Here is a 26,717-nt window from a genome sequence, read left to right on the forward strand (position 1 = left end):
GCTGAAAGCACTTTAGGACATATTTCTTGCACAGTCAAAAGGAGACTAAAAGCAGTGACATGGTGGACCATGTAAGGTAAGAGCATTTGATATTCTAGGACATGATTTTTACTTAAACTTGAGACCTACTGCATATTTTTCAGAAAAAATATGATAGCACTTTATTTATATGGACACACAAGCAGTATTTTATTTTTTTAATTTTTCAACAATCAAGTTCACTTGAAGATCATTAAAGTGCATCTTGAATGCCAGTTTAAACATTCTGGACATAACACAGAAAGAAATAAAGTGTATGTTTTATTTTTTTTATTATTCAACACATCAATACATTTTAATGGCCTTCCGACTTCTGCAACAAAATTGCTAAAACATACATCACTTGTAATTAGAACTTTGAAGCTGATGTCCAATAACTGTTTTAGAAGCAACATTAAGAAAAAATACATCTTAAAATAATACAACCTTTCTGTTTTAAAATTTAACATAGACTTAAAATGGCTGTGAATATATGCAATTAAAGATTTTACTTAATCATTGCCTTGATTAATAAAATGCATCAAATTCTGTGGGTATGTTTGTGGTTTGTCTTCCTTCCTCTTCACCCCAACCCAAATCCCAAATTCATACTATGATTTCCAATTGGAAAGGCAGCATTGGTGTATGAATGCTGGTATTTAAATATACCTTGGAAAGGAAAAGAAAAGACATGTAAACAATAAGCATGTTAAACTGCTGGAGATTTCCCTAGTTGTATGTTAGCTGTTGAATGTTTCCAACGAATGTTAGCTGTTGAAGCTTCCAACGAATATTTGCAATAATAAATATACCAGACATGGAACTACAAGAATGAAAAGGCTGGCTCACAAACGTAACATTTTTTCCTATATTACAACAGGGACTATATTTTGGAGGCAATTCCCTGGAAGAAAACCTGAAGATATGAAGGGTACATATAAATGCAAGTACATCCTTTATAAAACTCAGAATATTTTCTGAATTCACGTCGTTGCAGACTGAAGAATCTTCTCATTAAATCAAAAGGCAATTGTCATTTTTGAACAGCTTCACAATAATCTGTTACATTATACATGTTTTATGAAAGTGACCATCTCTTTTTTTTATCTTCCAAAGCAACATAAAATAGTTTCTTTTTCTCTCCCCATTTTTGCTAAACAATGTCATTTTAGTTCAGTTTATGTTTTTTTTTCCAGAATTAAATACTTGCGGCTTCATTGGGCCAGAGAATTTGTTCCTATAATTTTCCCAATACAACATCAACTAAACTTTACAAATAGTCAGTTTACACTCTATCTATTTTTCGAAAGAAGGAGAACTTTTTTTTGGGCTGAGCTTAAAACTTGCTTTTTATCCTCCTTGTTCTAAGACTGCCTGTCGGCTAAACATGATGGGAGAGAAAAAGAGGAAAAGCAATTTCATTAGAAAATATATCAGTGACATAGATATCATATCCATATGACATGCTGCATTTAGCAAATGTTTACAAATATAAGACAATTGCTATGCATTTTGTTGAGCTATAGTTCTCTGGATTAAAACAGAACTTGTCCATTCAAACTCAACACCTGGTACCAGTGGTAGTTTGTCACCATGTATTCCATACTGCTTTTAAACTAACATCGGTTGTAATATCGCAGATTAAAACCAAATTAGTTCTGAGTCATCAACTGATCTCTAATTTTGAGTAACTAAGTAATTACATAACATTGAACAGTTATATAAAAAAAAACAAATAGTAATCAAAGTGTATCAAAAGTGCAAATTGTGTTATTTACAGCATTGGAATCAGTTGAGCTCCTAAAAATATATAAGTAATAGTGCATATTAAAGATTTCCTTTGGAACTCCTACCAGTGGAATGGACACGTCTTATAGGATGGTCCATGGAGGGATGTGGTAATGTGGAAGAAGATGGTGAAGACTGTGTTCTGGAAACAGGCCTGTGCTTCTCTGATCCTGTCATGCCAACCATAGCCATCTCAGTTTGGTATGCTCCAAGCTGGTGGGCACGCTGATGATCCAGGAGCTGATATTACCATAGAAACAACACAGTAGGAAGAAATGTGAGAGGGATCAAATAAGGCACTTGGAGAAACATGTCAACAAATGAAGTTCATTAGGTCAGAACCATAATAAACACTGTGAAGACCTGAAGCCTAGTCAATAAATCCCTTCAGCAGATGTTCTCACCCTGTCAGTCACTACCACCATTTAGCAAAAGAAGTTTCTTGAACTTATTTTGTATTTTCTTAGACTGCGTTCTTTCCTGAAACATCTGACTAACATCAAAGTATTAATTCTAAAGCAATATAAAGAAGAAAGTATGTGCATTTTACAAATATATCAAAATGAAAATATACTGTAATGATATGGCGATGGGAATGTTAAGTTATGGGCATGATAAACCTTTATCATTGTGAATATATTTAATCTTGCATGGCATTTATGTGTAGCTTTCTAACTTTGAAGTATGATTTTTCCCTTCTATCTCTGAAAATCATATAGCCTTAATACTTAGAAGCCTTGTGCACTCAGCTACACAGCTGAAAGCAGTTAAGAAAAATATAAGCTGAAAATGAAAGTAGATCTTTATAAGAAAGGTACCGAGCTAGATGTTCATCAGCTTACTGTATGTCTCCATATTTTGAGAGGTGCAATGCAGGGGACCATGCCAGTTAGGGGCAAAGGCATGGGAATTAGATGTTGAACCATGCGTATCTTTGTAAGTGTGATCAAGGACAAAGACCTTTTCTCTGCAATTTCTCACCACGGGGAAAGTGGCCATTGCCAACAGAGCAAAGGAGGACAGCAATTATGCATTGACACCACATTATGTCAGGACACATGCATGTATTCTATGCATGGATGACTATGATTTGAATTTCATTTTTGGGGCTTTGGAAAGAAGTTCACCAAGTTAATGCATTAGAAATATTGCATAATATGAGGGAATTTAAAAATGACTGTATCGATGAAAAAAGAAGAAATCAATAATGATGCAGACTTGAAATTTATTGCATTATTAAACTACTTTGCCACAGCAAAACCTTTTGGACATACTTAATATTAATGTATTGTTTCTTTTGCACTGCAATTAATTTATCAATGTTCTCATTATATGGAAGTGTCTGTAGTTTATAATTTATAACAACACCTACATTCCTTAAAGCAAAGCATACAGTAATGACTTTTGCATAGTCTTTTAACTTACATAGCAAGCAGTTAAAGTGCTAGGAATGTCATAGAAGAGTAAATTTGCAAATAAAATGTATTAGACAGAAACAGTAGCCAATGCTCATATAGCATCAATAATACAGCAGTAAATAAAAATAAAATGGCTGACATAGTAGGGCAACTGACCAAAGGGATAGTCAAAGAGGTAAATTTTAGGGAGCAGCTAACAAAGGAGGAAGAGGTGGAAATGTTTATAGAACTATAATCAGATCTTATCCAGTTCCCTTTTGAATACTACTTTGAATTTGCTTCCCCGCTATCTTTGATGGAGCAAAGAAGTCTCCAACTACCTGCTGAGTAGAAATGCTTTGCTTTCTGGCACTTCTGCTTACTTTTGTGAATCAACTTTGTTTGCCTTTGTTCGTTAAGGTTTGCCATTGGGATCATGGCAGCACTTGCTGTTTAATCTGTCTGTACATTTTGTGTTTGAATACCTCCATTACATCCCTTAACTACTTCACGAGGTCTTCACATCTTCCCTAAAGATTGATGCTGAGAATGGGGCACAATATTTTAAATTGTGGATGAACCAATATGTTATAAAGGATCATCAAGACTTTCTTGTCCTTGTATTCTGCCTCTCTTTATAAAACCCATATTCATTGTTTCTCAACCTGTTCTTCCATTTTCTTTAAACCATGTATTTATAGCTTCACAGTTTGCACCACTTTTAGAATTGTACACTTTAATATATTGCATTCCCTTGATTTTCTTATAATGGTATACTACTTTACATTTCTCAGCAGGAAGCTTCATTTGCCAACAAATTGTTTATCTCACTAGTCTGTCTTATGTCCCATTTAAATATACTATCCTGTTCTGAGTTCACTTGCACATTTGGAGGTTGTGCGCACTTCACCAAATACAGATCAAGTCCAACAATACATACTGGAAAATGTAACAGTCTGAATTCCAAGCCTTCTCTGAATATACCTACAGTATACTTCTGTATACTTCCAAAAAAAAAATTCTCAACTGCTCTTACTGGGACAAAGTTTGTCTTTAATAAATCGATGTTGATTTTCTCTAATCAATTTACATCTGATTACTAATTTGTCCATGATTATCAGTTTATTGCATTCTCACACGTTAAGGTTAAATTAATCTATCTATACTTACTGAGTCTATCACTACATACACCCTCTTTTGAAAAAGGTTTTGCAAATTTTTATTCCCATTCTCTACCCTGAATCTGCTGATGTTTAAATGATTACAGCCAGGACCTCTGCAGTTCCCTCCCTTTCTTTCCTCAATAAGACACATTGCATTTGGAGCAACTGATTTGTCCATGGTAAGCGGAACCTATCTTTCTAGTGTCTCCTCTTTAACCATTTCTACCTCATCCGGACTCTCAATTACATCTTCCTTTGCTGTGACATCAGTAGGATGCAAAATACTCACTTAATACCTCAGCTATACATTTTTCCTCTATGAGTACATTTCCTTTCTTGTCTTTGATTGGCTCTGTCTTTCCTCTTACAATCTACTTCTTGTTTGCATGCTAATAAAATAATTTTAAGTTCCTTAAAATATCTTTTGGCTCCCTTTTATGTTTTCTACCAGTTCCTTTTTCCTCCCATGCTCTCTCTTATTCCCGTTTTATTTACCCTTTGAACATCCTTTATTCAGACTGGTTCCTACTTGGGTGAATTGGCAATTGTCACATGTTTTTTATCCTTGTTTCCCCCCTCAGTTTTACTATCTATATTTTTGTTCATGGAGCTCTTGTTTTAACTTTTCTACCCATCTCCCTCATGGGACTGTGTCTAAACAGGAGTTGAATCATCTTTATTTTTAAGGCCTCTAGTTCAATTAGTGTTTAAATAGCAGAATTCAATCTGTTTCCAACTAATTGAAATTAGCCCTTCTCTAATTTACTTTCTTCCCCTTTGAATATTCAACATAATTCTCAATATTTTATGATTGTTAGGGATAAGAAATAGAAGCAGGCCATTTGATCTTTTTGCCTACTCCACCATTCAATAAGATCAACACTGGGAATATTGTCTGCAGGTCTTGTCTTCCTGGTTTTGTCTTTCTAATGAAGGAAGGATATAGTTGAATTAGAGAGAATAAGGAGGAACAAACATTCATGACTGAGGTGAGAAGAAATTTCATCCAGAGAGTAATAAATCTTTGGAATTCTCTACCCAACAGAGTTGTATCTGCTGAGTTGCAAGTATCTTCAAGAGAGTTCTGAAATTGTCTTTTAAACTTTTGATAATTTCTCAGATTGTTGGCAACATTTCTGGAAACTGTGGAAAAGCAGGGGCGCATCAGGACAACTTTGGTTTTTGTTGGGCGCACACTGCTCTTCTTTGTGAAGGGGCTTTGTTATGAGGATATTAGGAACCACACAGTTGCAAACATTCAGTGCAACGTAGAGTAGAGAAATGAAATTTGCTGGTTAAGTCCAACAGCAATCTAGCCTGCATCATTTATTCCAAAATGCCTGCAATGCAATCCTTGTTTTCGAGTTTCATGAATCAAATCAACAGAGCATTTGTTCAGGTATTCAATAACAGCTTTTGAAGGTGATTAAATTGCTTGCAAATTGCTGTAATAATAATACACTAAGCACATTGCACCACCTGGTTACTGCAGAAATCCAATAATTCTTCAGCATTTTAATCAGCAGTTGATTTCATTTCTCTACCTGGAGTGTGAGGGAAAACAGAAATAGGGAAAGAGCTTGGACGCAAAATGATGTTCATTTTTTCCCTTTAATAGCACCACAGTTTACTAAATGAGCTCTCAGCTGGGTTGTGAAAATATTGCTTTCATTGCTGCTGTTGCATTACATTTTTCAGAATCATGCACAATTTGTGCTGTACTTAAACGAGTGAATTTCATATATCATGAATGAATTTAATTAAAAGAGTGACTCATTCTTCCATATCACATAATACACATAATAACTCAAAGCAGGTCCATGGTGTAAATAATTACTAGAGCAGTGGCCAAGTCAGAATTCAAAATATTTAAAAGACGGGTTGCTGTCCTTGTGGCTTAGTGCACAGATGTCCCATCGTATCTGATACTAGCTGGTACTGTGCCATTCCCACACCAGGATAACCTGGGCTTCTGTGTTGGTCTTTGCTGGGGTAACTGAGCTCAGCTAGACCACAACAACTAAACTCAGCACCTTCGGATTAATGATAGGAAAAATCAGTCAGGGTTCCTACTTTCAGAACACATGCCTGCTTATCATCAAAAGACATTCCTAGACTCAATAATAATTAAAATGTTTTTAAACTTTTCAAAAATAAGAAAGGATGCTTGTTACTGGAAAATATACATTGTGGGGACAGGATGCAGCTGATCAAAGATCAACCAGTGATCATAATCTAAGCCTTAAATATTTAACAAACCCAATACTTAGATCTAGAATATTACATCTATAATAAAATGACTGAAAATATATGAACAAGCTCTAATGTTAACATATTCATCAATTTGAATTGTAAATATCTGCATTGTAAATAAATGGCCTAATTTTAATTTTTGATTCCAAAGAAAGGGACAAATAATAGAGCAGTACTGCACAGGAACAGGCCATTCAGCCCACAATGTCATGCTGAACCAGCTAAAAAGCAAATCAAAACACCCAAACACTAATTCCTCCTAACCACACCATGACCACATCTCTCCAACTTCCTTATATCCATGTGCCAAGGCAAACGTCTTTTAAAAGCCTCCGATGTATTTGCCTCTACCACCATATCAGGCATTCGTGTCTCCCTGAGTAAAAAACACCCATCACATCCTCTTTGAACCTACAATCTCTTACTTTCAATGTATGCCCTCCATGTACAATACATAACCAGTCTGACATCATCCATTTTATATAATTATCTAAGCTAAACTTAGTTCAGTTCAGTTTCAGTTTATTTTCATTTAGAAACCACAAATGCAATGCAGTTAAAAAATGAGACAACGTTCTCCAGAATGATATCACAAAGGCACACGACAAAACAGACTACACCAGAAAATACACATGAAAATCAGAGCTCTAGGATTCTAAGTTTTCAGCTAGTTTACATCATGAGAAGCGGCGTGATAAAGCAGAGCCAATCAAATTTATCAGGAAGAAGTACAGTCGACATTTCTCCCTATAGATGCTGTCTGGCCCGCTGCGTTCCACCAGCATTTTGTGTGTGTTGCTTGAATTTCCAGCATCTGCAGATTTCCTTGTGTTTGCAAATATATCAGGCCAAGCCAATGCCACCAAAAAGAATGCCATTGATTAAAATGGTATAAGCCTCAGTCAAGATCATTATTACCACCAGCCATAATGGTTAATAACTATTTCCTAAAGGAAAGCACTGCACTGCCCTGATTTCAGTGCTCAGGGTTCAGCTGGAGAAATTAATTCACGTCTCAGGAATGACTGGAAATTATACTGCAGATCAAAAATTCATCCACATATTTCATAATTATGTCACATAATCAAATACAGAATGATTATTTGCCTGGAATAGTCCTGTGTCTTTCAGATTGAATTTATTCTTTTACTTTTAAATCTCTGCAAAATGTATTGTAATTTACACACAAAATTCAAATTTAACAAAATTATTTAACTCTTGTCATAAATTTCTTCTGACATCTGGAAATCATGAGCTTTAAAATGTCTGCTTAATCTGTTATCTGACAGCTAACAGAAGGTTAATAATGTGACAGAAACAGTGGTGTGAAAAATATTATCCAACTGAGACTAGATTAAATTGATTCTACCAAAGTTGCTTTGTTTACTTATGGTTAAGATCACTTATAAAGTTCAAGATAATTTTAACAGCAGTGTTTGCTGTGAACTTGTACCAAATGAGCTTCAATATTCTGCAGAGAAAATTGCACAAAATTAGTGTTGACTCTTAATTATTCTCCAATGTAGTCCTTGATATGTCACAGGCAGTCTTGGTATTGTCCAGATTTCCTGCAATCACTTCAGATATGTGGACCATGCCTGGTGAAATGACCCAGATGATCCAACTGCCATCCCATCCTTAACAGCATGCAACGTTTTTTTGGTTAATAATCAGCATTCTCTAACAAAGCAATTGAAACTTCCTTGAAGTCTAGAGCATATGCAACTCTGGGGCATGGAATAGTAACAGGACAATATACTAATTATTTTATGATTCAAAGTTTTTCAATATATATAGCTGTTCTTCTAATGTTTTCATTTGAGACAGGATCTTCAGCTTAACCTTTGTCTGAGATCTCATCAATGTGATTTCATCAAACTGGAAGCTAAAAATTGACTTGAAACTTCACACTGCCATTACCACATACAGTCTGTCAGCTTCATTTTGATACTGGTGTCCTAAAGACACCATTCAAAAATCAAGTAAAATGCATTCACCGGTCAATAGTTTAAGAGAAGCTCTGCTCCACTAAAGAGCAACAACAAATGGATCATTCTTCCACATTCACGCCTGAATCCTAAAAACTGCCAAAACTTACCAACTCATTCCATCTGGTAGTTTACTTCCACATTATGAACTTCTCAATTTACACTTTCAGTCCAGGTGAAGGGTTTCCACACACAATGTTGTCCATTTCCCTCTACAGATGCTGCATGAGCCAGTAAGATCCTCCAGTGCTCAGTGAGGTGCAAGAGATGGTTGCATGTCATTTCAAGGTGTGTCTTCCCTCCGTTTTCCCATTTCAATCACTGGTGCACCACAAGGCTATCAGTTTAGCCCTCTGCCCTACTCAGTTTATACATAACTGTGAGGCTAAGCACAGGACCAAAGCCATATTTAAGTTTGCTGATGCCACCACGATTGTTAGCCGAGTCAAGGGTGGTGATGAATCAGCATATACTGTAGGAGGGAGATTGAGAATTTGGCCAATGGTGCCACAACAACAACCTCTTGTTTTTGGTCAGCAAAACCAAACTATTGTCTACAGGAGTAGGAAACCAGAGATCCATGAGCCAATCTGCGTCAGGGGACCAGAAGTGGTGAGGATTAAAACTTTAAATTGCTCAGTGTTGTCATTTCAAAGAATCTTTCCTGGGTCCCGCACATAAGTGTCATTACAAAGAAGGCACGGTAATGTGTCTACTTTCTTAGAAGTTTGTGAAGATTTGGAAAGTCAGCTAAAACTTTGATAAACTTCTAGATGCATGGTGCAGAATATACTGACTGGTTGAATCATGACCTGATATGGAAACACCAACAGAAAAGCCTACAAAAAGAAGTGGATGCAGCCCAGTCCATCTCGGGTAAAACCCTCCCCAACATTGAGCACACCTAGAAGGAGCGCTGTCACAGGAAAGCAGCATTCATCAGTAAAGATCCCTACAATTCAGCACATGCCATCAGAAAGGAGGTACAGAAGTTTTAGGTCCCACTCTACCAGGTTCAGGAATAGTTATTATCCCTCAGCCATTAGGTTACTGAGCCAGAGTGGATAACTTCACTCACCCCAGCACTAAGCTGACTCCACAACCTATGGACTTACTTTCAGGGACTCTACAACATGTTTTCAAACACGTTCTCATTTATTTTGTTTTTTGTTTGCATTTGCACAACTTGCTGACAAACCCCTTTGTCTTGTCCATACTGCCACTCAAGGACACACACGCAGCCTCGGCCGAGGCTTGAACTAACGACCTTCAGATAGCTAGCCCAAAGCCTAAACCACTTGGCCACACGCCAACACTGGTTGTTTGCCCTTCTTTGTTTGTGTGTAGATTTTCATTGATTCTATTGTGTTTATTTGTATTTACTGTGAATGCCAGCAAGAAATTGATCTCAGCATAGTGTATGGTGACATATATGTAATTTGATAATAAATCTACTTTGAACTTTCAATATAATGGGACAACACTATTTCAATATAAGGTATTGCCCCTTCAAGTTCAACAGATAGCCACAGAGAATGATATCTTAAGTGCTCCCGATGACACTTATTCATGAGATTATAACTCAGCCAGACCACAAATGAAACTGGTCTAATTCAATAAATCTTCTTTAAACCAGATACCTAATATTGTGACAAATCATGCAAGGTGAAGTTGTTTCCTTAGTGCATCACAAGTAATTCTGGAGGTCTACAGTATGTGCAGCCAACCTCATTCTTGAATTCAGGACTGGTGTTTGAGATGTAGAAGCATCTCAAAGTGTTTATATCTACTTTGAATGTGCATCTACCTTGAGCATGGCTATTTCCCCCATAAATGGATGTGAGAAATCCACCAGTATCTTCAGGGATGGTTTGTTCATGTTGTTATTTCCAGTGATGGAACAACATCGCTGCATTTCCAAAGAACCACACCTTTCCTGGATAGCGAGCTCACATCTTCTTTCTGTAGTGTAGTAATAACACGTCCTTTCACATATTTCTTCTCATCCTTTCCGGATATACCTCAGTCGCCACTTTATTAGATACAGGATTGTATCCAATAAGGTGGCCTCAGGAGCAGAACCTGGCACGGTCTTCCACTGCTATAGCCCATCCAATACATGGTTCAACACGTTATACATTCAGAGATGCTCTTCTGCAGACCACTGTTGTAATGGATAGTTACTTGAGTTACTGTTGACTTCCAGTCAGCTTGAACCCGTCTGGTCATTCTCCTTTGACCTCTCTCATTAACAAGGCATTTTCACCTACAGTGCTGCCGCTCACTGGATTTTATCTTTGTTTTTCACACCATTTCCTGTAAATTCTAGAGACTGTTGGGCATGAAAATCCTAGTGAGTCAGCAGCTTATGAGGTACTCAAACCACCCCATCTGGCACCAACAGCCTTTTTATGGTCAAAAATACTTAGATCACATTTCTTTCTCATTTTGATGGGGGTTGGTCTGAGTATCAGCTGAACCTCTTGGCCACCTCTACATGCTTAAATGCATTGAGTTGCTGCACATGATTAGCCAATTAGATATTTGCATTAATGAGTAGGTGTACAGTTATACCTAATAGAGTAGTCACTGACTGTATTTGTGCACCCAGGAAAGGGTAGGATCGCATCCTATAATGTTAGCAAACTTTTGGTTTGTAACTGGAATACTACTTATTCTAGTAGTGACACACTTTTGGCATAGCGTTACACCTACAGGCAGTTGACTATCACATCCACATCATAATAGTACTGTCCACACTGTGCTTTGGAATGTAATTATAATCATAAAATGTACTTATTAATTCTGTAGCCTAGCTGATATCTTACATAGGCACAGAGTTCATAAAAATCATAAAGTTCTGGTTATGTGAAGTTCTTATCACTCTAGAAATGATAACTAAACCTTTCCTGTCCAGTTATGAGTACTTTATTCTGCTTCAGGAAGCGACCTTGATGAACGCATCATTCTCCTTAACCTGTGATGTAAGTATCACAGCTGTAATCTGATATATCACAGGATAGCAACCTCTTCTTCACTGAATCATAATGAACTAGAAACCACAATTTCAGCAAAATATGCTTTGATTCTTGTTTCAACATTCACTTATATGTTGCCTTGTGATTCAGCATCTTGCATAAAATTATCCATTATTTTTGGACAAATGCCCAGAGCTCAATCTATCCAGTATGGAAATTTACTGCATTATCTTGGTAAAGTCCAAGATGAGCATTTGTTGCTGAGTACTCAGAACATATGTCTTACTCAGTTTGCTGATAAGCTATGACATTTCAAGGATGAAAAGGTCTGTCCCCCTCCTGAGTGACAAAAGTCATCAAAGGTGGTTTGTATTTGTCTGGCCATGTTTCTCTATCAGTTGTTAGCAAAATCCAAATGAGTGTCTTGGATGTGAAACATTGATGGGTTCTCTGTACCCAGATGCAAGCTGACTTTTTGAGCCCTTCCATGATTTTCTTTCTTCAAAAGTTGGATTTCTGGAATCTGCATTTTTATTTACTTCTCACTCTAACTTATCCTAGGACCAGGCTAGACATAAAAGACAAATGTTTTGAGTTTCCCAAGCACTGCTCAACTTCCTGCTCAAGCATTCAGGCTATTGCAAAAGTTGAGCTACATTCCAGTGGTGGTCTTCCCTTCAGTGCTTACTATCAGACCAGAAGGCCCATCAAATCTGCTCTGTCATTCCATCATAGCTAACTTATTATCCCCCTCAATACTATTCTCTTGCTTTCACTCCATAACTTCTGACACACTGACAAATCAACCTTTACTTTAAGTATACTCAATAACTTGGCCTCCACAGCCATCAAGGCAATGAACTCCCCAGTTTCACCACCCTCTTGATAAAGAAATTCCTCCTTATCTCCATTCTAAATGGATGTCACTCTATTCTGAGGTTGTACCCTCTGGTCCTGGACTCCGCACTATAGAAAATATCCTCTCCATATCCATTCTATCTATGCCTTTCAATATCCGATAGCTTTCAATGAGATACTCCCTCATTCTTCTAAATTCCTGTGAGTGCAGGCCCAGAGCCTTCAAACACTCCTCATACGATAACCCTTTCTTTCCCAGAATACTTTCTGTGAACCTCTTTTGAACGTTATGCAATGCCAGTACAACCTTCCTTAGATAAGGAGCTTAAAACTGCTCACAGTACTCCAAGTGAGGCCTCAGCATTACACTCTTGCTTTTGTATTCCAGTCCTCTTGAAATGACATAAAACGTAAGAAAAGCAGCTGCAACACAGACCCTTTTCGAATGGCAAGAAGGGTTATGGGAGAAGGCAGGAGATTGGGGCTGAGTGGGCAATGGATCAGCCATGGTGAAATGGCAGAGCAGACTTGATAGGCCAAATTCTCTAATTCTGCTTCTGTATCTTCTGGTCTTACTTTTGAAAGCTGGAAGGGTACCTTTTATTAATTATTACAGACATTATTCATGTACCTTAAAATGATTGATGAAAACTAAATGTACTTATTGCGCTCGCAGTCCTAAAGTCAAGCATGTCATACAAGTTAGTTAGTGCTTGTGGAGAACAAACTCATGTGGCAGTAGCTAATTCAGTTAATATGAGAAGATGAAAATTCAAATGAAATATATAATTTTAAGAACATGGATATTTTACGTAATAGCAAATTAAATGCAGCAGAAACTTTGCTTGTTTATATTACATATACAGCCACATTGAATGTTTGTTTAGGTCAAGTTCATACACATGCAGTAATGTATTTTCTGCCATTACTTTGACAATTCAAGTTTAATTGTCATTTAACCATATATGAATACACATGAATACAGCCAAGTGAGACAGCATTCCTACAGGGTCAAGGCGCAAAGACATATTACCAAGTCACACACAGTAAGCACCCACACGATTACAATCATGACTAAGGGGTAGGCAGCCTCTATCTGCCCCTGCTGTCATCCAATGAATCAGTGAATTGAACTTGCGACATACGAGATTAACAATGTCCAAAGGGGTCTTGCGATCACAAGAACAGCCATCATGATAGCCACTCACTCTTTGGCTGTAAGCCTCCATCGACTCAGGCAGCTGCACATTCGCAGCTCCTCCATTATCTCCGCCAGCAAGCAACTCGCTGATGATGTAGACCTGCAGTACATTAAGTGCTTAATGTAGACCAGAATCTTGCGATCATTTATTGAAGTAGAATGGTAGCACCCTTTGTTGACCCCTTAGAAGCCACTGCGAACAGTTACACCACAATCTTGCCGGAAGAGGCCAAGGACTCAGCTCCAAAAATACCTGATTTTCCTTCATTCTATAATGCAGTCGGCCATCCTTATCCGTGGGGGACTGGTTCCCGGACCTCCTGCGGATACCAAAAAATGCGGATGCTCAAGTCCCTTATTTAATCTGTCTCAGTGCGGTGGTCTTTAGGGCCCAGTGGATCGCTGGACTTTATTTAACATGTCTCAGTGCGGTGGACATTAGGACCCAGCGGTGAAGCTCTGAATCCACAGTGTTTCTATTCACGAAAATAATCATGATCACGATTGAAAATAAGGTGGTAATAATAAAGTGATCAGAAAGAGGAGAAATGCCATTGGTCACTGGAAAAGTGTTAGGCTACAGTCGGTCAACGACCGGAACAATTTTAATGGAGCATGTGAAAGGTCCTGCCCCGATGAAAGCTACAATTATTACTAAGCAACGCAGTGGTTTAATTATTGAAATATGTATGTTTCTTAAGTGTTTTATATACACAGAAAGGTAAAATATGTACTATATACTAAGAAAAACGTTTGACTAACTGACGCTAAATAATACCGGATGTACCTGTTCTGACTTCAAACCCGACGTAAAGATGGACTCCGGAATGGAATTCATTCATAACCCGGGGACTGCCTGTACTTTTAAATCATTTCTAGATTACTTATAATACCTAATACAATGTAAATGCTATGTAAATAGTTGTTATACTGTATTGTTTAGGGAATAATGAAAAGAAAAAATAGTCTGTACATGCTCAAACAATGCATGCTGAGGAGAGAACTTCTGGGTTTTCCCGATTTGCGGTTTGTTGAATCTGCGTGTGCGGAATCCGCGGGTAAGGATGGTCAACTGTATGTAATCGAAGTGGTGAGATATGCCACCACTCCAAAGATAGCAACCCAGTAACATTGAAGGGTAAAGAAGAGAAAACCTCCTGTATGAGTTTCTTCTGCATTTTGTTCCCCCTTGAAACTAGTCATAGAATTAATGATTCAATTACATCTGATCATTCATCACATCCCAGATTTTATTCAAACCTGCACTGTGAACTTTGGAAAAGACATTGAAGAGCTTGAAATAAACCAAGATATTATTTTACAGAACTCAAGATGCTCATTGGAAATTCTCTCTCCATTATTTTAACTCAGTCATGAAGAAATACAAGAAAAAGAGCTGAAACATTTGTTAAAGAATTCGACATAAGATATTCAATCTACTCAGGTAAGTTATTCTAAATTGCCATTTCATTGTGGAAAGAGCAATGAGTGCCATCTCTTTGCCATTCGGGTATAAAACATACATCAGACTGGAGGAAGTGCCCTTAACAGATGGGTGCAGAATGCTGGGTAGAGTCCAATATTGCCTCTTGAGCCTCATTACTAATTGGGAGAGCTAACCCCCTTGCTGTGCTTCTTCAGACAGAATGTCTGAGAGAGTTCAGTGTCAATGGGAGATTAATAATATATTTTGGCTTCACACAATTAGTCTGCAAGCAACTCGTTGATTATGTAGACCTGTAGTACCTCTGTGGAATACTTCAGATCTGGACTCTTTATCAAAACTCATTATTAGCTATATTAATTTCCATAGATGCTGGTTAGTTTTCTTAAAAACATTTTTCCCTCAATATTTGAAGAGATCACTTTTAGACATGGTTCACGGCTGGAGAAACTCAGCTATGGAAATGAATAACCAGTTGACATTTTGAGCTGAGACCTTTCATCAGGACTGGAAAGGAAGTGGGGTGAAGCCAGAATAAGGAGGTTGGGATTGGGGAAGGAGTAGAAGCTAGAAGGTGATAGGTGAAGCCAGGAGGGTGGGGGGGGTGGGATGAAGTAAAAAGCTGGGAGGTCATAGGTAGGGAATGTAAAGGGCTGGAAATTAAGGAATTTCATAGAAAAGGGGAGTGGACCATGGAAAAAAAACAAGGTGAAGAGGCATCAGAGGGGGGTGGTGATAGGCAGGTGAGGAGAAGCAAAGAGGTAAGAGGGAACCCAAATTGGGGAATTGAAGAACTGGGAAGGGAAAGGGGGGAAATTATTGGAAGTTAGAGAAATTGATGCTGATGCCATCAGTTTGGAGGCTACTCAGATGGAATATGAATGTTGCTCTTCCAACCTGAAAGTGGCCTCATTGCGACAATAGAGGAATCCATGGACTGACATGCTAGAATAGGAACGAGGATTGGAATTTAAATGGTTAGCTAACTGGCAATCCTGAATTTTGCCCATTGAGAGGAGGTGCTCGACAAAGCGGTCTGTCAAACTACATTGGATTGCACCAGTGAGGGAAGGGGGGAGCATTTGACAGCACTGGAGCTGACGACTTGCAGGTGAAGTGTTGCTTCACCTGGTAGAACAAAATGATCTGGGAGTACAGATCCATAATTCCTTGAAGGTAGCATCACAGGTAGATAGGGTTGTAAAGAGAGCTTTTGTCCCTCATGAATCAGAGTCCAGGGTACAGGAGTTGGGGTGTTATAATGAAGTTGTATAAGACATTGGTCAGGGCAAATATGGAGTATTTTGTGGAGTTCTGGTCACCTGCCTATAGGAAGGATATCAATAAGATTGAAAGAGTACAGAGAAAATTTACAGGGATATAGCCATATCTAATTTGTGAATTACTTAATTTATTTAGAGGTAGAACAAGCCCTTCCAGCCCAATGAGTTGCACCACCCAGCATCCCATCTATTTAATACTAGCCTAATCAAAAACCATTTTACAATGATCAATTAACCTACTAATCATTATGTCTTTGAACTGTGTGCTCTCTTCTAAGCATTCTGGTTGCAGAGAATCAGTGCCCCAGAGAATGGGATCTCCATCACTGGCTCTTCTACGGGGAACAAGGGGGGTTGGTAGTTATGTCAGAGGGTGACATACCCATGGCAGAGGCAGAGTGTAAATTTTGGAGCAACTTGACCTAGAACAGGTAATTCTTCCATGCAGAAAGGTTAGAGGTGGCAAGGCATTGCAGAACCATCTCTTCTTGCTGATTGACACTTTCTGACTAATCATTGGTCTGCAGATGATAGCCAGAGGACAAACTCATGGGGTGTAGAGGAGGGAACCAGAAGCGAGAGATGAATCTGACGTAATGGCCTGAGGGAAGTCGTGGAGGTAAACCACATGTTGGAGAACAAGTTTTGCCATTGCAGTGGCTGACAGAGGCTTGGGGAGGGCAATGAAGTGGACTGCCTTGGAGAAATTGCCCACCACCATCATGGTCACCATGGCCCCATAGGAAAGTGGCAAACCTATTATGAAATCCATTGTGATGCGGGACCACGGGCGTCCAGAGGCCATGGGAGCCATAGAAGCCCAAACTGGTTGGAGGATTTTGACTGGGTGCATAGGAAGCGGGCAGCGATGAAATGGCATACATCTGTGATCTCAGAAAACCCAGAGAAAGTTATGCACCTGGATGACCTGAGAGGGGTGTGGAATTTGTCCATTTCAGCTGGGTCAAACTGTCATGACAGCATCTGTCTTAGTGTTCTTGGAGTCAGGTTGGTAACAGATGATCAAGTTCAATTGCTCTAAGAGGAGGGCCCAACAATCCTGACATCGGTTGAGTTGGTGGTCTATTGTATAGATACGAGTTTCTGGTGTTCAGTTCAGATCAGGAAGGGCTCAATGCTTCCCATCAGCCATTGTCTCTATTCCTCCAAGGCCAACTTGATGGTGGGTAGTTCCCGGTCTCCTACTCCAATTCAATGCTATGTAGAGGTGAACTTGCTTGCAGGAAGTAGGTGCTGGGAGAGGATCGTCCAGTCTCCTACATCTGATGAGTCTACCTCTACCACAAAAGGCCTGGAGGCATTCGGATGGTGGTAGTGAAGCCTCTCTTGAGATCCTTGAATGTGTGGTCTGCAGCTGCAAACCAGATTATCTGCAGCTAGGTGACTGGGTGAGGGACGTGAGAGGTGCATCAGTTTGGCTGTAATTTTAGATGAAATGGCTGTAGAAGTTGGAGAAGTCCAAGAAGTGCTGTAACTGTTAGAGGGAAATTTTTGGGGTTCATCTTCCTGCTGGGTGCAGATCTGGCTACATGTGCTTCATGGGTCCAGTCTGGTGAAGATCTGGGCCCTGCAAAATGCTTTGAATGTGCTATCCATCAAGGGGAGAGGGTAGCGGTTCTTAGGTTTGAGCCCATGGTAGTCAATACAGGTACAAAGTCCCCCACCTTTCTTTTTGACAAAGGAGAATCCTGCACCAGCTGGGGACTGGGATGGGCATCCACTGAAGTGCTCAAGCACTGGAATCCAAGACTCCAAGGGAGGAGGTTGAGTGGCATGGGTTTGCTGTATCAAGATGGAAAGTTGGTTGAGAGTGGTGAGCAGATGGTCAATGGTTTCCTGCTTCTTCTGGATCATGCACTCATGTCAGCGAATAAGTTCCTTAGGGCAAGCAAACTCTGCTGTGACACTCATCCTGTCGGGAAATGTAGACGAGTCTTGACCCAAAAGCAGAGCTGCAGAGAAAGTTAGCAGTAAACGATCCTTTACTAATAAACTGCAAAATGGCAAGCCATGAGGGGCTACAGAACAAGGGAGAACAGCAACTAAGCACAACAGTCAACAAGGTAACTGCAAGCTAGAAGAAATTGGTTGAAGCCAGCTGGTTCAATGGGTGAACAGGGGATGTGGATGAGAGTTGGGTTTAAATAGGCTGCAGGTGATGAGTTGGAAATGAGTGGTAGGTGATTCCTGTTAGCTGGGTGGTGCCTGTCTGTGCAGGTCTGACACTTCTCTGATAATAAAATGTTATTCTGAAAACCCTACAGAATTTCTAGTTACCTTAGTTAAAAAACAAAGGACATTTTGCATTCTCGCTCTTGTGAGTGCTCTGTCTAAATATTTTCTATTTCTCACAGGTGATAATGGATTTTATGAAGTAGTTGTCAATATTTGAAAATTTATAAACTGATGCTTGTAATGTTAAGGGATGCTGCTTAGAATGATGATAGAGGCTTTCTCCTTTATATTTCATATTATATTCACATAAATTTGCAGCTAACTTTTTCTCACACAGTTTTATATTGATACAGGGTTTGTTGTTGATTTTTTTAATCAGGAAGTTAGACATGCTTTGACAAAATGATCTATTGATTACAAGGCTATTTTTTGTGGCCTTTCTCAAAATAAATCAATTATCTCTAAATGAGGCATTCACCTAATGTTAAGCAATTACTAACTACCGCAACCCCTATAAAGACGAGTCACAACAATTGGACAGCTCAGTGCCCGCAAGACAGCAAATAGTGTTTATAGTAATTCCTTACAGCTGTCAGAAGCAGGAAGTCTCCAAAAGAGCCATTCACTCACTCAGGGGTGAAGGGCTTTGATATTGCAGTGTGCTTTCTACCCAGTACAGCAAGGTCAGTCGAACACATAAAGAGCAGCGATTAAAGAAATACAATATTAGCAAAGTGTGGCAAACCTTTCAAAGAAATTTTTGACATTATGATTCCATTTCAGAAGCTCCTTGGGCTATTTATGTTAGATATATGACGAAGGATAACTCATTTAGCAATGGCATTCCGGAGAACTTTTTTGAAGTCTGCCGCTGGAGAAAAGCTAGACACTATTAAAAGAAAACAGCACTGATCTCATACAGATAAATTACTTAATTAAATTTTCATTAACTATGTAGTCAATTTAATTAAATATCCTTTATTCTTGAGAGATCGGAAAATCTCCTACCCCAAATATTGGATGGGGTCAAAATAATAGCTTCAGCACAATGTAGAATTTTCTGACATAAATATGATTGTAAAGATACAAAATATTGAAAGTTGGATGAAGATAGATCACCATGAAGTTGCCTGACATTTGCCGAGAGCAAGTGTGCTGCAGGAACTTCAACCAATGGTTATCTGGCAGGGTTTATCATTGGGGCTTGTCAGATCTCATTGCACTTTTAATAGTTTTAAGCAGAATATAAAATGCGATTGAAAAATTCCAAAAAAATTTATGTCTACTTTGTGAGACAGGAACTGTTCTAAGAAAATACATCAATGTCTATTTAGTTCATCTTATAACATGTTCATCGGTGTAAAACACAATGTCAACGGTGTTAATGACTTCTTGGCAGCTTTCATTTATCATTAAAACATGTGTATGACTCCATGATGCAAAGTTTTTCTCAGTTTAAAGGAAAGGTTTCCTACCTCAGCACCTGATTGAGAAAATGCAAAGGCACAAATAAGGAAGATCCAAGGTTTGGTTTTTGGTCCGTATTGAGTTAGTTAAAGCAGGGGCAGCAGTTCATGTTTCACAGCTGGCTTGTGTCCCTGGGCTAGATGGGAAGTGGGAGCAAATAGTGACAAGGATGGGGGGTGGTGGGTCGACGTTAAAGGGGGAGGGGGTGGTATTCTCTAGGAATTAGCCCCACAGGCATTCAAGCTGCTATGGATATGGTTTGAATGTGTGTATTATTCAACAACATATCTCTAGCCTTTGTATTTCCAATAAAATAAAAACAATTCCCAGAGACCCTCATGCAGTCATGAGCATCATGATGAAGTGAGGTAGCAAGTACAACACCACCATACAACGGAATCATGGCCTCTGGTTTACAAACAGGCTCTTATGTAGCTGTCCTAAATTTTATTCACTCCTTAAGCCAATACAAAACACTGCAAAAGATGCATTAGAAGGAGTTGAGTTGATACACCCATTAACTTTAGGGTGTGTTGTGAAGACTTCCGTAAACATGGTGTAGCTTTAGTTTTAGTACAATGGTGAAATTAGGTTGACCCCTATTTTTAAGGAAATCATATCTATAGATCTTCATTTACAATCCTTTCCAGGTCATATTAAAATTGTATATTGAGCACTGGTTAATCAGCTATATCTTAAGCCAACAGAGGGAAAAACTGCTGCATTAATGTAACATTATACTGGTTGTATAAGTAAGTTTCCACTGTGGACATATTTTCTTCTTGCTGCGTATCTACCATTACTTTCCTTCTCCTACTATTACCTTTTTTTTCTGAAATGATCTCATATGCACTTTGTTAACAATTCCAAAACTTTGTTACACAAAGCTAGAAAAAAGTAGACAGGTAAGGGTAAACTATCTTATTGTTCAAATTACCTCACACAAACAGGAAAAGCATTCATTCAAATTCATCATCAGTATAATACTACAGCCAGGTTTAGCTTGTGGTAGGTTTTTGTGAGGTGGACTTACTGGGTGGGGGATGGTAGTGGTAGATATAGTGATTGAGGCAATAAGATTCAAGTAACATTCACACCACCAAAGTTGTAGACAATCACCATTTCCAACAAAGGAAAGTATAATCACCTACCCTAGACATTCAATGACATTAGCACTGTCAGCTGACATGCTGCACTACTGCACCAGTAACCTTTGTTCAATTCTGACCTATGATGTGGAAGTTGCATTACTGCTTTCTCTCCTACCATTTTTTCATATCAGATGGCCGATCCAGAATGCCCACGTCACAGCTCAAAATAAACACTACAAGTTAAAACAAGAACACAAAATGCTGGTGGAATGCAATAGGCCAGGCAACATCTATAGGAAGAAGTACAGTCAACATTTCGGGCCAAGACCCTTCGTGTGTCCTGACGAAGAGTTTCGGCCCGAAACGTCGACAGTGTGCCTTCCTGTAGATGCTGCCTGACCTGCTGCGTTCCACCAGCATTTTGTGTGTGTTGCTTGAATTTCCAGCATCTGCAGATTTCCTTGTGTTTGCAAAGTTAAAACAAGAATTATGGCCCAAACTCTCAAGAGTACCCCAGGAAGATATTGGAACAACCTTCTCAAAATTCTCAGCAATCATCCATCAGTTTTGCACCAGCTAATACTTTGGGGTTGCCTTTTGTAGGGCAAATAAATTATGCAAGGCAACTTCTGGGATAACCCTCCATTTATCTCTATTCATGTGCCTATCTAAGTATTTCTTAAATTCCCTAACACATCTGCCTCTACCACCACTCGTGGCAGTGCTTTCAATGCACTCACCACTTTCCATGTAAAAAACCTACCTCCAATATCCCCCAGACATTCTTCCAATCACCTTAAAATTATACCCCCAGCATTAGGCATTTCCAAAGTCTCTGGTTGTCCACTGGACATGCCTCTTATCATCTTGCACACCTCTATCAAATTGCCTCCGTTCCTTCTTCACTCCAAAGAGAAAACCTCTAGCTCACTCAACCTGTCATCATAAACCTTGTTCTCTAAACCAGGTAGTAGCCTTGTAAATCTCTGCATCATCTCTAAAGCTTCTACATCCTTCCTGTAATGAGGTGATCAGAACTGATCACAATATTCTAAGTGTGGACTAACCAGAATCACTTCAAAAGCAAGAGAAAATGTGTAGACGCTGGAAATCCAAGCAACACACACAAAGTGCTGGAGGAACTCAGCAGGCCAGGTAGCATCTATGGAAAAGAATACAGTCAAAGTTTTGGGCCAAGACCCTTTGACAGGACTCATCTTCACACTTCTCCAGGTTGAATTCCTTCTGCCTCTTCTCAGCCCATCTCTACATCCTATTAAAGCCCCACTGTAACCTATGACAGCCTTCTACATTATCCACAACTCCACCAACCTTAGTGTCATATGCAAATTTGCTAATACACCGTTCCACTTCCTCATCCAAGTCATTTATAAAAATCACAAAGAGCAGGGGTCCCAGAACAGATCCTTGTGAAACATCATTGGTCACCAAACTCCAGGCAGAATGTAGTCCTTCTACAACCACCTGCTGCTTTCTATGAGCAATCCACACAGCCAACTTTCATGGGGGTCCCATGGCTCGGGGCATTCTGTGTAAGCCTACCATAGGGAACTTAATCAAATGCTCCTTCTCCTTCTCCACCTGTTGAGGTGACTGCATTCAGCCCTTTTCCCACAATAGCTGGTGGTAATACTCACAAAATCATGATGGCCAGATTGTGAGGCACAGACAAAATCATAATGAATTAGGACATCTTCTCTGTGAGATACTGCCATCCATTATTTCATTAGCAAAGGCCCCATTAATCTGCTAAATGATATTTCTGATAAGTGAGTAGTCTCACTGTTAAAGTATCCAGTTCATGTGCACGCTTTTCTCTGGGGAATAATTGTTCTTTAAACCTAAGGAATTTCTTCATTACCAGTGGTTCTCCCATTGTAAACGGATGGCAGACCTACAAATGTGCTGCTGATCATTGCATACACGCTGAATATTGAAGAAGTTGAATTACTTTCATTCTCATACTGTGCTTGGTAGTTCTTAAAATCCTGATAATTCCTTGATCCTTAGAGCATGCTAAGCACAAAGTTCTCCAATGTTCTGACATGAAGGAGATTTTTAGCAGGCACTTTGGGAAGTGCTAGCAACGTAAAGATTATGTACTGCTTTAAAATAAGAACATTAAGTGCTAGAAACACTCAGGCAGAACAGAGAAATGGTCTTCAACCTGAAATGGTGCCTGTCTCTCTTACCACGAACTACCTGATCTGCAGAATACTTCCACCACTCCTATTTTATTCCAGCTACCTATATCACCAGCATTTTCTTTTAACTTTTCATATCCTACCATATCTTATGCACCACAAGCAATGCAGTGCAGGCTGTGCTTCCCTGTGCCATCTGAGTCTTTATTCTACAGAGCCAGAGATCCCTAAAGTATCAGACAGAAATTGCCCATTACTTAGGTCCAGTGAGCTGCAGTCAACAGTGACTCTCATATTCTCTGAAGCTTTCAAAGCACCAGTCCCTGTGAAGGGCCTGCGAATAAGCAGTGCAACCAAATACTAGAATTAAAAATGCAATGGAGCTGGGTGACGCAGCAACAAATGATGACTTTGACCTTTCAACTGGAATCCTCCTTGCAGGGTTTAAATAATGAAGTCAGAAGTACTGTAGGAAAGGGTATGGGCTGTCCAAAACTACATCCTGCTCCAGCCAGGTTCAAATCAGCCCTGGATTTGCTAATATTGTCACTGGAAGCAGCAGGCAGAGACAGTGTGTTTTTTTTTACCCAAGTCAGAAGAACAATTTGCAAGGTGGAGTCTGCCATCTTGCAGACTCTCAGCAATAAAAAGTTCAGTAACATTATAGCAGCAGCTTCTTTATTCTCCAGAGAAAATGTAGAATGGGAATTCGAGAGGGAAAGATCAAAACATAAAATATTTCAGTCTTGTCAATATTGCAAACTCCGTGATTTGAAAATGATTTTAACACTAATTTAGAGTGACGCATGGGAAGAGGCTGAAGAAGGGGAGAGTTGGGGTAGTGAGGTGTGAGAGTGTTTGAAGGCTATACATGAAGTTGTGAGGGTGTACCAGCATCCAAAGTGGTTTCTGTAGAGACTCAGCATAACTGAGAAGTGCACTCACCTCCATTGAGTTGCAAAGAAAGACTGATGAAGGAATGGGAAAAAAGAAACACAGCCAGCCTAATAAATGCTTCATTGGCTTTCTTTGGTACAGCATCCAACTCTTCATTGACACTTGTAAGGAGCTTAACATCTGCTTAATGTGGCCACCAAATACATCTGAATAATCCATTAGATTTACCTCAGGCTCTTTAGACGTGCCTGGAAATTAGACATTTCTGTCCAAGTTGTCAGCCAAGAAACAATAATCACTTTCCTTTCCTTTTGTAGTTAATCAATTTTTTCTGTAAAATATTGGTAATAACCAAGAAGCATATCTGTGTACTATTTGTTGCTACTTTATAAAATTATTTTCATCTCTCATTTAATCTGTAGCTATAAATATTAATTTTGATGTGAACAATTATTAATCAGCAAACACCATTCCCCTTTATCCATCACACTACTTAATAAGTTCTTAAATTCACAGATGATATGTTTAACTTATAAAATTCCCATGTTTACCAAAATTGCTTCCATTACATAAAAAAAGAAATCTTTATTACAATTCTTCAAACACTTTAGCAAAATATTTTATTCAATTATTACATATGTGATTCATTTAGGAAAGAAAGCTTGCCGTGCCGACTGAACTTCATAACAGTTCAAGTTTGTTTGAATGCTTACAGTTTGCATATTAAATCACTAACACTCAACACTCAAGCTTTAATAATGAGGTGAAGCATGACTGTAATTAGACTAAAAAAGAAAATACACTGAAATTGTTACCAAACAAAATGTGCATTGTTCTGAACTCATGGGATTCAATCGTATGTTGAACTACATCATCCCTTTTTTAAAATTTACTCAACATGCAAATGAATTTCTTTTGATTCAGTGCCAAGTATCTCAAGGAAATGAATGTTACTGATTTCCCTGACTGTGAGACTTTCACTCCAGAAACCCAAATGTCTGATGTCAAGATCAAGAAGGGCTATCAAAGGGAACAAAGTGCAGGACCCAGCCAGGAAATTAATGGCATCTTAATCAGTGCAGTGGTCTTTGTGGTGATACTCAAGTAGATCAATGGAGGGATAGATTTAGTTATTGATGCCCCCTCCTGCTGAGGGAGGCCAAGTTTGCCAGCCAGTCACCCAAATGCTGCCTCATTAATCAGGCTATGATGGTAGCTGCATATCAACTGTCAGATATACCAATCAGATGTTGAGATAAACCAGGACTAATCCACTTGATACTCTTTGAACACAGGAGGTGCTCTGCCCCTTCACCCTTTATCTCATTAAAGTGAAAAAGTAAAATTAATCTGTACAAAAGCATGTTTAACATTATCTTGGATAGTTGATGATTTATTTTGACAATAAACACCCTTTCTCCTTATCTAGTAATAGCTGAGGCTTTCAGTTCTATCCACAAATGTATCAGATTTAACCTTTACTTTATCTGATTTCCCCCACCCTTGGCTCCAGGATTAAAAAAAAACACACAGAGTTCAATCAGGATTAAAAATGAACATGAAATCCCCTTCACATAAACAACTATACAAGAAAAATGCATGAAATGGCCTCCAGTTATTCTTAAATAAAACTATTAGTTTTGCAGAAGGATCAGGAAGAAGAAATATGATCCTTATGTTTTAATTGGTTATATTCTAGTTAAAATTCTGACTATTCAATTAAATGTCGTAATGCAATAAGTTTGGTTAATAAACACTGCATTGTGTTTCTGCTTGCTTAGGGCTACAGTGGTCCTTCAATGGAGAGAGCTACTGGTTAGATCTATTCCCATGTTAGGGATTTCTCTTTATGGAAGCCAGAAACCCTGAACTTTGGCCCTTCCAGTGTTTTGTCCCAGAATTCTAATCCAGCACTGTTTTTTTTTGCAAAAAAGCATGAACCAAATAGCATGCTGGGTATAATAATATTCTCTCAAACCATGGTGATCAGTTGGTATAAGTGGGTTAGTTGAACATTAACTTAAAATGGGAAAAGGTGCCAAGGTACTCAGCTATTTGGGGATAATGGTGGAAATATTACTAGTAATATCCCACCTCACATTCAACCCATCCCCCACACCAATCTCCCAGCCTCCTTAAACCCACTTCAGCCGGAAAGGATTCTGCTTAACTAACTACACAGTGACATTTGTATGATGCACATCTATGCGGACATCAGAAGAGATCTGAATTGGACATGTTTGTTCCTTATTCTTTGCTCATTGCCAATCAGCCCTCCTGAAAGAGCTTTGTTCTATTCATTGTTTTGTATAGCACTGATTTTTCTTAAACCAAGAAGCACCAAGTGTCTCCACAATATTAACAAACCTATTGCTCCTCTAGTTTGCAATTCATAACTCACCATTCTTTTTTGACATCCTGGTCTACAACTAATTGACTTACCTCTTCCCACTGCAAGCTCAGAAGATGAAACTGTTTCATCTTCCTCCTCGCCACTCAATTACTACTTCAAGGCAAAACGCTTAAACTT

At 38.8% G+C, this 26,717-nt stretch overlaps 1 protein-coding gene across 1 annotated transcript in view; it reads right to left on the reverse strand.

Annotated features, from left to right (window-relative positions):
• Positions 1–283: 283 nt before the first annotated feature.
• Positions 284–26,717, reverse strand: part of LOC140732022 (histone deacetylase 9) — a 471,024-nt gene continuing 444,590 nt past the window's right edge. The window contains exons 13-14 of the mRNA XM_073054104.1: positions 1,872–2,046; positions 284–687 (exon numbers count right to left, since the gene is read on the reverse strand). Of these exons, the coding sequence (XP_072910205.1) occupies positions 602–687; positions 1,872–2,046 (261 nt within the window). The 3' untranslated portion in view covers positions 284–601. The remainder of the gene's footprint in view (positions 688–1,871; positions 2,047–26,717) is intronic.

Source organism: Hemitrygon akajei, chromosome 8 (assembly GCF_048418815.1).
Source record: "Hemitrygon akajei chromosome 8, sHemAka1.3, whole genome shotgun sequence".
In the NCBI taxonomy this organism is placed as follows: domain Eukaryota; kingdom Metazoa; phylum Chordata; class Chondrichthyes; order Myliobatiformes; family Dasyatidae; genus Hemitrygon; species Hemitrygon akajei.